This window comes from Oncorhynchus mykiss, chromosome 25, assembly GCF_057628025.1.
Source record: "Oncorhynchus mykiss isolate SJ-2025 chromosome 25, ASM5762802v1, whole genome shotgun sequence".
In the NCBI taxonomy this organism is placed as follows: Eukaryota; Metazoa; Chordata; class Actinopteri; order Salmoniformes; family Salmonidae; genus Oncorhynchus; species Oncorhynchus mykiss.
Genome location: NC_143046.1, coordinates 77,550,794 through 77,563,310, shown reverse-complemented (window position 1 = coordinate 77,563,310; position 12,517 = coordinate 77,550,794). Strand labels below are relative to the sequence as shown.

General features: G+C 41.5%; 1 protein-coding gene across 8 annotated transcripts in view; it reads left to right on the top strand.

The window, feature by feature from the left end:
* Positions 1-3,563: 3,563 nt before the first annotated feature.
* LOC110505800 (mitogen-activated protein kinase-binding protein 1) overlaps positions 3,564-12,517 on the top strand; it is a 64,295-nt gene continuing 55,341 nt past the window's right edge. For 4 of the 8 annotated variants that reach the window (XM_090221143.1, XM_090221142.1, XM_090221140.1 and 1 more), the window contains exons 1-2: positions 3,564-4,589; positions 8,412-8,503. In XM_090221143.1, coding sequence (XP_090077269.1) covers positions 4,476-4,589; positions 8,412-8,503 — 206 coding nt within the window. In that variant the 5' untranslated portion in view covers positions 3,564-4,475. The remainder of the gene's footprint in view (positions 4,590-8,411; positions 8,504-12,517) is intronic. The other 4 variants (XM_090221139.1, XM_021585250.3, XM_021585249.3 and 1 more) reach the window with 1 other exon arrangement.

The following is a 12,517-nucleotide window of genomic DNA, read 5'->3' as shown; positions in this document are numbered from 1 at the left end:
CCTAGCTTGCCAGATTTACATTTCTGATGCAGTTACTTTCTGACTTTAAATATAATATTACTGTAAAGATTAAGTGACTTACTGTAACTGTACATCCGACATTGGACATTCTTGATTATTATTATTTTTTTACAGGAATATTGTGAAAGAACATGCATGGGTAATTGGTAACTGATTGTTAAAATGCTAAGTACTCTTTCCTTGTTTCATTTGCCCTTTTTAAAGGACAGAGAGAGATCTGACATTTCCCAATCGTCCCCTGGGATCTAATGGAAAACGAATGACCTTATCCGTTACCGGAAAACGTCTAATTTCCCCTGTGAATTATAATTTATAGCAATAGGTGTGTCCCAAATGGCAACTCTTGACCAAGGCCCTGCCATTTGGGATGTAGGCATGGTAATTTCTTCAGGTGTGACATGATGCCGTAGTGTGATAAACAGTTTTTTTTTTAAATACACCCTTCTCCAAGGGTAAGTGTCGATCAGAACTATCTCCTCCTCACTTCAGTTCTATTTTTTAGAAGTTTGCTCAAAGTCGTTTATAAAACATTTAGCTTGTTACAGAAAAGCATTTTTTAAAATGTTTTATTCGTATCGGAAATGTGATTTCATATCATAAATTAGAATATTAGACTATACTGGAGTGTATTTTCCTGTGTATTGACATTTTATTATACAATTGGGTCTGGAATTATTGGATTCCTTGATAAAGGAAAGTGTTGGTCCCGTGTTTCATGAGCTGAAATAAAAGATCCCAGAAATGTCCCTACGCACAAAAAGCTTATTTCTCTCAAATGCGCAGAAATTAGTTTGCGTCCCGGTTAGTGAGCATTTCTCCTTTGCCAAGATAGTCCATCCATCTGACAGGTGTGGCATATCAAGAAGATGATTTAACAGCATGATCATTACACAAGTGCACCATGTTCTGGGGACAATGAAAGGCCCCTCTAAAATGTGAGGAGAGTTTATTTGGCATACTGACTGCGGGAATGTGCACCAGAGCAGTTGCCAGAGAATGAAATGTTAATTTCTCTACCATAAACTGCCTCAAATGTTGTTTTAGAGAATTTGGCAGTATGTCCAACCGGCCTCACATCCGAAGTATGGTGTCATGTGGGCGAGCGGTTTGCTGATGTCAACGTTGTGAACAGAGTGCCCCGTGGTGGTGGGGTTATGGTATGGTCAGGCATACGCTACGGACAACGAACACAATTACATTTTATCGATGACAATTTGAATGCACAGAGCTACCGTCACGAGGTCCTGGGGCTCATTCTAGTGCAATTCATCTTCCAACATCACTTCATCTTTCAACATTATAATGCACGGCCCCATGTCTCAAGGATCTGTACACAATTACTGGAAGATGAAAATGTCCGATTTCTTCCTTTGCCTACAAACACACCAGACATGTCACCCGTTGAGCATGTTTGGGATGCTCTGTATCGACATGCACGACAGTGTGTTCCAGTTCCCGCCAATATCCAGCAACTTCACACAGCCACTGAAGAGGAGTGGGACAACCACAGGCCACAATCAAAAGCCAGATCTACTCTATGTGAAGGAGATGTGTCACGCTGCATGAGGCAAATGGTGGTCACACCAGATACTGAACGGTTTTCTGATACCTTAAAAAATATATATTTTTTAAAGTATATCTGTGACCAACAGAATCATACCTGTATTCTCAGTCATTTGAAATCCATAGATTAAGAATGTACTTATTTCCTTGTATGAGCTGTAACTCAGCAGAATATTTTAAATTATTGCATGTTGCTTTCATTTTTGTTCAGTATATATTGTATGCTCAAAAAAGGAAAATGTATATTTTATACTAATTGTTCAGACAAAATAGATTTTGTCTAATTTTTTTTAAAACTTTAAACAATCTATTTCTCTGAGCAACTGTATTAGTATAAAATGTATTATTTTGCTCATCTTTATCAAGAGATCTAATCATTTCAAACCCCACTGTACATACAGTGCCTTTTGAAAGTATTCAGACCTCGTTACTTTTTCATCATTTTGTTACGTTACAGCCTTATTCTAAAATGAATTAAATTAATAAAATCCTCAGCAATCTACACACAATTCCCCATAATGACAAAGCGAAAACAGGTTTTTAGAAATGTTTGCGAATGTATTGAAAATAAAAAACTGATACCGAATTTACATAAGTATTCAGCCCCTTTACTATGAGACTCGAAATTGAGCTCGGGTGCATCCTGTTTACATTGATCATCCTTTATGTTTCTACAACTTGATTGGAGTCCACCTGTGGTAAATTCAATTGATTGGACATGATTTAGAAAGACACACCTGTCTATAAAAGGTCCCACAGTTGACAGTGCATGTCAGAGCAAAAACCAAGCCATGAGGTCGAAGGAATTGTCCATAGAGCGCCAAGACAGGACAGAAGCAAAGTACAGAGAGATCCTTGATGAAAACCTGCTCCAGAGCATTCAGGACCCTAAGCACACAGCCAATGCAGGAGTGGTTTTGGGACAAGTCTCTAAATGTCCTTGAGCGGCCCAGCCAGACCTCAGACTTGAACCCGATCGAACATCTCTGGAAAGACCTGAAAATAGCTGTGCACAAAGCTCCCCATCCAACCTGACAGAGCTTGAGAGAATCTGCAGAAACTCCCTGAATACAGGTGTGCCAAGCTTGCAGCCTCATACCCAAGAAGACTCGATGCTGTAATTGCTGCCAAAGGTGCTTCAACAAAGTACTGAGTAAAGGGTATGAATACTTAAGTAAATGTGATATTTCCTTTTTTTTTTTATATATATATAAATTAGCAAACATTTCTAAAAGCCTATTTTTGCTTTGTCATTATGGGGTATTGTGTGTAGATTGAGTAAGGTTGTAACGTAACAATGTGGAAAAAGAAAGTAAAGGGGTCTGAATACTTCCCGAAGGCATTATGAGATTTGACAGATTACTTGACTTAGTATTTGTTTGATTTGACACATTTGATTCAATTTATCAGTTGATTAAGTAACTGAAAAGACTCCTACAGCTAGTCATGGCAAAGGAACAGCACATCAGCCATCGAAGACCTTTCCCTGCCATTAGTCCCCTTTTGAGGACTGCAAAGAAACAGCGCATCGGTTCGTAGACCTTTCCCTACCATTAGTCACCTTTTGAGGACTGCAGCTCAACACGCAACTGCGCTGCAACCGTCATTCCCCCCATTATACCATAGCCTCTTACTGCTCTATCTTTGGAAAAATCTGTAGACTGGTAACCGGCCTCAAATCGTCTCTACAGTGGACTCTCTGCTCCATCCGAGTACTGAACCTTGCTCTGTGTGAAAGGTTCGAAAATTATATATTTTTCAAGCCAACTATAATTCGCTGTTTACATTTTCAATAGCTAAAAGTCGCCATTCGCCGACTTTTCATTCAAATGTTGCATTCGAGTTAGGAGACACAAAACAAGGTGGCAGACAGGCCCAGTCGGGAGCTCCACATGAGATGTCCCAGCCGCTTTCAACCACCACTAGATGGCGACAATGACTTGACCAGTTAAGGTGAGATCTGGGTCAGATTGCTTGTCCAGTGTAATCAAAACTAACGACTGTAAATGTTGATACTTGCAACTAAGCGAGACAAGGAGGTCTGCCCTGACAGTCGTGATTTAGAAAATCGTCTTAACGAAAGGGAACGATATAAAAAGAAAGCTAGATATGTTGCAATGTGTGATCATTAAACAATGCATTGCAGAACCAGGAAAAAATGTATAGCAATGGCAAGGTAGCTAGTGCCCAAGGCGCCTGTGCTAACCTTAGCCCCTATAAGCACGGCTAAATATCTAGCTAGCTAACTATTGTTAGATACAATGCTAGTTTGTTAACATTGTCAAATGACATGCTCGTAGGCAATAGCACTGGGCATATTCTTATTGAGTGTTTTAAGCAAACGTTAGTATCTTTTTTGCCCATATGGGGACGCAAGAGACAGCTGGGACCATAGAGAACCGTATTCTAATTCCTAATTCTATGGCTGAAAGCTTGGCTAGCTGGCTAACCAACTGGTGTTGTGCCACAGATCCAGTTTGCCAATCATTAGCGAGTTCTCGTTGAGGAGGAGGCAATGACAAGAGGAGCGGAGACGTGACTGTCTTCCGTGACCCGAACGTCGAAGTAGCTAATCCTGTTGACAATCTGAGAACGTTTACCATTTTTTCCAAATGCAGAGAGAGATCCCTCTCCGTGGATCAGAATGCGATCCAAGAAGAACAGATAATGCGAAAAAGCTTTCTAGGCAGAGCAGGGCATGAAATCAACGAGAACTGCACACATGCTGACAGAACCAGCTCATTGAACCTGTAGGAAGCATGACCGCATATTCCTGTATATTTGATTTAAAGTAGAAATGATTGTGTCTGTATTTCACCACCGGTTTCCATATTTGCATGTACTAATTGTATCAACCGATTAAAGAGATCAGTCAGAATTTATTTTTCAAGATGACGGTGGAGGGTTCCACAATAAAGAGTCGGATCAAAAATCTGCTTCGCTCGCCATCTATAAAATTGAGAAGGAATAAAGCTCTGAACAACAAAGAAAATCTCACTAACAAGGTATGTATCTGGCATGGACACTCATCCCTGTACATTTTCATATTTTGAACATTGACAGAAGACCATTATAACCAGCTTATAGATTTGCTATCTAACACTGCGAGCGACCTACCAGGCAATATCACAGTCATTTGTATATAATTGAAACAGCATTGATCTAGCAGTAAAATTAAATGCACAGTCCAGTGCTTTCTAATGGGAAGAATGATGTATTGTGTTGCAACTTGCACCGGTGTTCTGGAATAATACGTCAAATATTGACAATGCACACAATCATTGGAGGGACATTCATATTTATTTACTGGATCCTCATATAGATTCCATGTACATCACATATTTGGGGAAGTGTATCACTGACCATTAAACAAAAACATGTTCTTGGACATTGCATGCGGGCTTATTTTCCCTTGCAACAGCAACACCATGGAGGTTGCTCATCATAGTTTACATAAACGTGTCCCTCCTAGCCTAGTCCTGCGGTCAACTCCATATCTTCATGACATGTCTCACACACTTTAAGTAAATTCTTATACTTGTAGTAAAACAATTACTGTACTAATTTTTACAGTGATTTATATGCTATTCACAACCTTACTATAAGTCGATTTTAAAGAAGTCTGTTCACTTCCTCGGTGTTGACGTGAGAAAGTGGCATGTGACCAGACAGACAGACAGCTGGGTTCGTTCCAATTCCCATGTAGGCTACAAGCTACCTGCATTTTCTCTCTCTCTCCCCCCTCCCCATGTGTGTTGACTGAACCCCCTAAAAAGCTATGAAGAATAGACCTGCAGTACAATCAATTCAGATAACAATAACATTGGTTCTTATAGATGACAATAATTCTGTACGTTGATGACGATATGTCCAAGAATGTTGTCAATATGACAATCTTTCATGTGTAGTAATTCCCCCCTCTTCCATGAAGTACACTCTGCTGGTGCATTCCAGTCTGTGTTTACGGCTGTAGCAGGACACCGACAGTACTGTACCTTCCTGTTCCACCCAGGAGTGTCAGTGGCTGTAGTTAGTGTACTACAAAGTCTCAAGAGACATGGCAGTGACTAGAACAGTCATACTTAGGCTACTTAATACTCCTCGCTCCCTGTGAAGCGTAGGCTATAAAGCCGTAACAGGCCCCGAGCCATGCTGGACTGTCATTCGTAGATGTCTTTGAACATTGCTGCAGAATCTCCCATTTGTGAATAAACGCCGAGATTGTAGGCTCTGTCTTTGTGTGTGCATGCAGAGTATAGGCCCACTTTTTAACATCGCCTTTCCAATTCCCGCCCTTCTCTCTTTTAGTACAGTAGCGACATGTTAGAATTTGTGACTATTATTTACAGATAAATATAGATATTTGTTTAAACATTGAAAGGTTACTCAGGCAAGATGAGTGTCCTATTTTTAAAAGGTCCACATTCTGTCATTCTGTTAGTCCCATTGTTTCATTAAGCGTCCACGGCTGTTTCTCCTCGTGGATTTGAAGAGGTGTTTGTAGGAGCGCTCCGTGGCACACTTACATCAGAGACAAACCAGATGTAAACTCTAACCTACCACTACTCTACTAGCCTGACATTATGTAACACAGCAGGGAGAAAGCTGAGAATCAGGTATGAGAGAATCAACTACATAGCCTACATATAGGCTATACTGTATCTTCACAACCTTAGTTTAACCAACATACTACATCAGGTTGTCTTAGTTTTTTTTGGGGGGGGGGTGCTATATGGAAATGACTTCTTCCCATTGTTTGTTTTGCTTGATGATAGGTAATGATGTGAGTAATTATTAGTCTTGCTGTGGTTTTATTATTTAAGTGAGCTTAATTCATTTGATGTCAATCTGCCTTTGTTTTCTTAGGGTGTAGGCTAAGATGTGATGGCAAGCTTATGCAGACAGCCTACTAACCTAGTGTGAAACACTCTCTGGAGTAGGGAGTCAGACAAAGGAATACATGTTTGAGAGATTTAAGGAGGAGTGGGTTTTCTTATTATCCTGGGTCTAACATTGTTTCTTAGGCTGTGAGTACCGTTCTAGAATATTACTGTACGGGACGCCTACCTGCTACCTTGAGCCCGTCAACCTCATGGATCGTAGCCTATAGTAACTTTAGTGGATGGGTCCCAAATGACACATTTTATAGTGCACTTCATTTGACCAGAGCCCATAAGATTAGGCTATGTATTATCAGGAAGCCTACTGGAAACATGGATGCAACTGCACTTTAATGAGAAGAAGTACACTGCAGTGGACTCAGTACTCCATGCTCTTTTTCAACTTTCTGCTGAAAACTTCCTCCTATGCTTTGTTTACAAGGAGGAGGTATACTGGGCTCATTAAAGTCCCTTTTTAAAAATGTTGACGTAGTCAATTATTCCTTTGACGTAGAACTCTGGTAACAAACAACAGAAAGCACATTGTTCTAAACTCTATTTATGGAGCAATAGCCCAACTTCCACTTATTTTCCTTTTCCTGTCTGGAAGCTTCAACCTCTGTTTTTATGCAACGTCCCAATGATCTAGCCGATGTCTTATGAGCTATAGGCTAGTGGTCATTCATTTATTATATACATTTATAAATTCATCACATCAACTGAATTAGCCTATAGTCAAGCTACTTATTTGTCACCTTGCTGGCAACACTGCTGGCCGCTGTTGATTGCTGCCATGGCCACATTTCAACTTGAACCCAACAACCCGGCAAGGTAGGCGTAGAGAGTGAGGTGTAGAGAATCAACGGTTTGTGACGAAAGCAAAAACAGGCAGCTGTACAGGAGGTGGAAAGTGCCCCACACACAATCACACTGGGAGGCACAGTAACTGAATACAGTCATGTGATGACTGGGGGGGGGGGGGGGATCTACCACTCTACAGTTGAAGTCGAGGAGAGGTGATCTACAGTTGAAGTCGAGGAGAGGTGATCTACAGTTGAAGTCGAGGAGAGGTGATCTACAGTTGAAGTCGAGGAGAGGTGATCTACCACTCGACAGTTGAAGCCCAGGAGAGGTGATCTACCACACTACAGTTGGGATTCAGTAGCTAGTCTATTCTAGCTCGTATCCAGGTGTTTTATTATTCAGTCAGTGCCCTTGGCTGTTCTGGCTTGTTGTGGGGTGATGAGGAAGAGCAGGCCTGGAGGGATACAATCACAAGGGACGTATAGGCTATCTCTGAGAGGCTGTGAAGATGGTAAGTAGAAAGAGAGAGGAATATCAATGAGCTTGAACTTGACTTAAATCTTATCTGACTGGCTGATTCCTGCTGTGAAATGTCGTTGCTGGTTAACAAACTGCTGAAACCCAGAGAACATGTCAGTGCAGTGTGACGGCTTCGTTTTTGCAAAACATTTCAAATGTTATTAGCTCATAAGTTGGGCTGCTGACATGCTGCTTTTCTCTTCAACTATGCTTATAGGGACGTTATAACCCAAGTTGTTGACCAATGCATATTTGTTTACTCTGTGAAAAGGTATTTGTGCAATGCATTGGCCTACATAGCAGATACTGGTCTGTCTTGTTTCTGTATTTGTAAGAGTTTCTTCGTAGTCCCTTCAATTAAGAATAACGAAGCTCAGTCTGGTATGTCACTTCTCATCTGGGAAGATACAGTAGAATACCATTCGTGATCCTCCTTTCTATTAAGGGTTTAAACTATATATACACACATGCATGCACACACACACTGACACAAACCCTTGGCCTTTAGCTTATGTGTATTCATGATTTAACGTATGCTATGAAATGTCTTCTATGGTGTTTATTTGTGAGTAATGTCATGTGTTGACCATTTATTGTATTGTTGAAGTGATGTTTATTTTGCAGGTGACACTGGAGAAGGTGCTAGGGATCACAGCATTTGGGAACCGCGCTTTGGCTTGTGACCCTCGCTCTGGACTCGTGGCCTACCCAGCTGGGTGAGTGACCCAGAGAACACCTGTTACACATCCAACAACTAAACCTAAAATATGGGGAAATCTACAGAAATGTGTGTTATTGAAGAGCAGTAGTTCAGTAAATGGTTTTAATGTCCAGGCGTAGTACTTCATCTCGTTCACCTTCCCACATCTTGTCATTTTGATACTTGTTCATTCAACTTCAATGCAATGTTGTTGGTTTCTCTTTTGCCCCACTGGGCTCCTTAGTGGCGCGGCGGTCTAAGGCACTGCATCTCAGTGCTAGAGGCATCACTACAGACACCCTGGTTCAAATCCAGGCTGTATCACAACCGACTGTGATTTGGAGTCCCATAGGGCAGCACATTATTTATATATACATTTTATGTACGTATGCACACACAGTGGGGCAAAAAAAATATTTAGTCAGCCACCAATTGTGCAAGTTCTCCCACTTAAAAAGATGAAAGGTCTGTAATTTTCATCATAGGTACACTTCAACTATGACAGACAAAATTTTAAAAAAAAATCCAGACAATCACATTGTAGGATTTAATGAATTTATTTGAAAAATGATGGTGGAAAACAAGTATTTGGTCAATAACAAAAGTTTCTCAATACTTTTATATACCCTTTGTTGGCAATAACAGAGGTCAAACGTTTTCTGTAAGTCTTCACAAGATTTTCACACACTGTTGGTGGTATTTTGGCCTATTCCTCCATGCATATCCCCTCTAGAGCAGTGATGTTTTGGGGCTGTTGCTGGGCAACACAGACTTTCAACTCCCTCCAAAGATGTTCTATGGGGTTGAGCTCTGGAGACTGGCTAGGCCACTCCAGGACCTTGAAATGCTTCTTACGAAGCCACTCCTTCGTTGCAAAATCTCACGATACATGGCCCCATTCATTCTTTCCTTTACACGGATCAGTCGTCCTGGTCCCTTTGCAGAAAAACAGCCCCAAAGCATGATGTTTGACCCCCATGCATCACAGTAGGTATGGTGTTCTTTGGATGCAACTCAGCATTCTTTGTTCTCCAAACATGACGAGTTGAGTTTTTACCAAAAAGTTATATTTTGGTTTCATCTGACCATATGACATTCTCCCAATCTTCTTCTGGATCATCCAAATGCTCTCTAGCAAACTTCAGACAGGCCTGGACATGTACTGGCTTAAGCAGGGGGACACGTCTGGCACTGCAGGATTCGAGTCCCTGGCGGCGTAGTGTGTTACTGATGGTAGGCTTTGTTACTTTGGTCCCAGCTCTCTGCAGGTCATTCACTAGGTCCCCCCCGTGTGGTTCTGGGATTTTGACCCCACGGGATGAGATCTTGCGTGGAGCCCCAGATCGAGGGAAATTATCAGTGGTCTTGTATGTCTTCCATTTCCTAATAATTGCTCCCACAGTTGATTTCTTCAAACCAAGCTGCTTACCTATTGCAGATTCAGTCTTCCCAGCCTGGTGCAGGTCTACAATTTTGTTTCTGGTGTCCTTTGACAGCTCTTTGGTCTTGGCCATAGTGGAGTTTGGAGTGTGACTGTTTGAGGTTGTGGACAGGTGTCTTTTATACTGATAACCAGTTCAAACAGGTGCCATTAATACAGCTAAGGACAGAGGAGCCTCTTAAAGAAGAAGTTACAGGTCTGTGAGAGCCAGAAATCTTCACCTACAAAGCTTGTTTGTAGGTGACCAAATACTTATTTTCCACCATAATTTGCAAATAAATTCATTAAAAATCCTACAATGTGATTTTCTGGATTTTTTTTTCTTATTTTGTCTGTCATAGTTGAAGTGTACCTATGATAAATTACAGGCCTCATCTTTTTAAGTGCAAGTTCTCCCACTTAAAAAGATGAGAGGCCTGTAATTTTCATCATAGGTACACTTCAACACTTCAATTGGTGGCTGACTAAATACTTTTTTGCCCCACTGTGTGTGTGTGTGTGTGTGTGTGTAAATATACACTTATTTAACTAGGCAAGTCAGTTAATAACAAATTCTTATTTATAGTGACGGCCTAGGAACAGTGGGTCAACTGCCTTGTTCAGTGGCAGAGCTATTTATTTATTTTCCTTGTCAGCTTGGGATTCGATCGAGCAACCTTTCGGTTACTGGCCCAACACTCTAACCGCTAGGTGTCCTGTAGGCCCCGCCACAATTGGCCCAGCGTCGTCCAGGTTTGGCCGACGTAGGCCGTCATTGTAAATAAAAATGTGTTGTTAACTGACTTGCCTAGTTAAATTAAAAATATTTTTAAGTCATTTTTGGAAAATGTGAAGCATATGCGTGGAGGCCATGTGTGAGCTATCTTTACAGAACTGACAAGGTAGGCAGAGCACCATTAAGTCAGTTCAGAGCTGACTAGGTAAACAGAGGCAGAGCCCCATTAAGTCAGTTCAGAGCTGACTAGGTAAACAGAGGCAGAGCCCCATTAAGTCAGTTCAGAGCTGACTAGGTAAACAGAGGCAGAGCCCCATTAGGTTTTGAATTTAATACACTTCAAAAGTCCCTTGACGGTAAGATTTTATTAGAGAATGAGTGGAGCGCGAAAGCTGGAGAGAGAGTAGGAAAGTCATTTCTCAGCAATTATCAGGGTGTGTGTGTGTATTGTATTCATCAGGGGAAATATATGTTGTGGTTTATGAACACAGAAGAGCTGTGTCATGAGGAGCCGTTTTAGTCATGTAGCTCGCTAGGTCGACACTTTCAGAAGTAGTCCTTGCTACAAGGTTTGAGAGGCGGTATGTAGTATGCTGTACAAAGCACTGCTTTAACTAGGATTTTAGCCATGGTTGAAGTTTTTAGGTAGACATCTTGATGGTTTCCTTGTGCTACGACAGTCATACCGTTGTATCACTTCAATAACACGTTATGTCTTTAACGATGATAGAGCCTAAGATGCATTAGCTACACCTTTAAGTCAGTTTTCAGTGTCTCCACACGAGGTTTCTCTGCAATACAACGCATCTAGTAATTGGCAACTAAATTGTTGAGTAGGCCTATGCTCAGCCAACCATCAACAATGGATATTGCTGCCTTAAAAGTTAAGTAAAATAACTTCTTTTTTTTCCTGGGGGAACTGCATTTGTTTGCTGTATGCAGTAAGAGCCTCTGACATTCACATAGGAACCAGGCTATTGTTTTCAATCTCTCCAAGGGGTCTGTTCATAAGGTGGACTGTGGACAACGTGGGCTAGAATGTGAGGCAGAGTCTCTGACCTCTATCACATGCTTCATCATCTCATTAAGTTGTTAGGCTTTACAGCTGTGTGTGCACAACTATGAAAACAATGAATGGAATCACATGACATATGTATATACACTAGGTTACACAGTGGCATACAGTTCTGTCAGTACAGATCATTGACTACTTCCTGGAAGTGTAATGTGCAGGGGTAAGCCTGATATAGATTCCTTGGATTGGGAGGGGAGGTGGTCACAGGCATCCCAACAAGGAATTACAGGAATCAGAAAGATCTATTCTCTGCTTACTCAGCTGCTTGTGTTAATGTGCATGTTAGGCTGAGCTCCAGATCCAATGAGACCCGACAGATGTCTTAGGCTGCTTCCCAATTGGCACCCTATTCCCTATAAAGTGCACTGCTTTTCACCAGAACCCTATGAGCCCTGGTAAAAAGTACTGTTGTACTATATAGGGTGTCATTTGGAAGATGCTGCAGATGTTTTTGTGGGAGAGGAAGCATCTTCACACCAGAGAGTGTCTGTCTGTGGAGGGTTTAGGGTCAGTCCAAGCCCTTACACAAAGCTGTCACACATGGCCCGGGTCGTATTCATTAAGAACCAAATGGACAAACTGGGTGGGACTACTAACCTGAACTTAAGAAACACTCATTCTCATTTCAAAATGTTTTGCTACGCTTTTCTATGGCGTGCACTACTGAATACGACCATGGGCTGAGTAATGCACCTGATGAGCTCTAGCTATGGGTGCTGAATACGACCATGGGCTGAGTCCTGCACCTGATGAGCTCTAGCTATGGGTGCTGAATACGACCATGGGCTGAGTCCTGCAC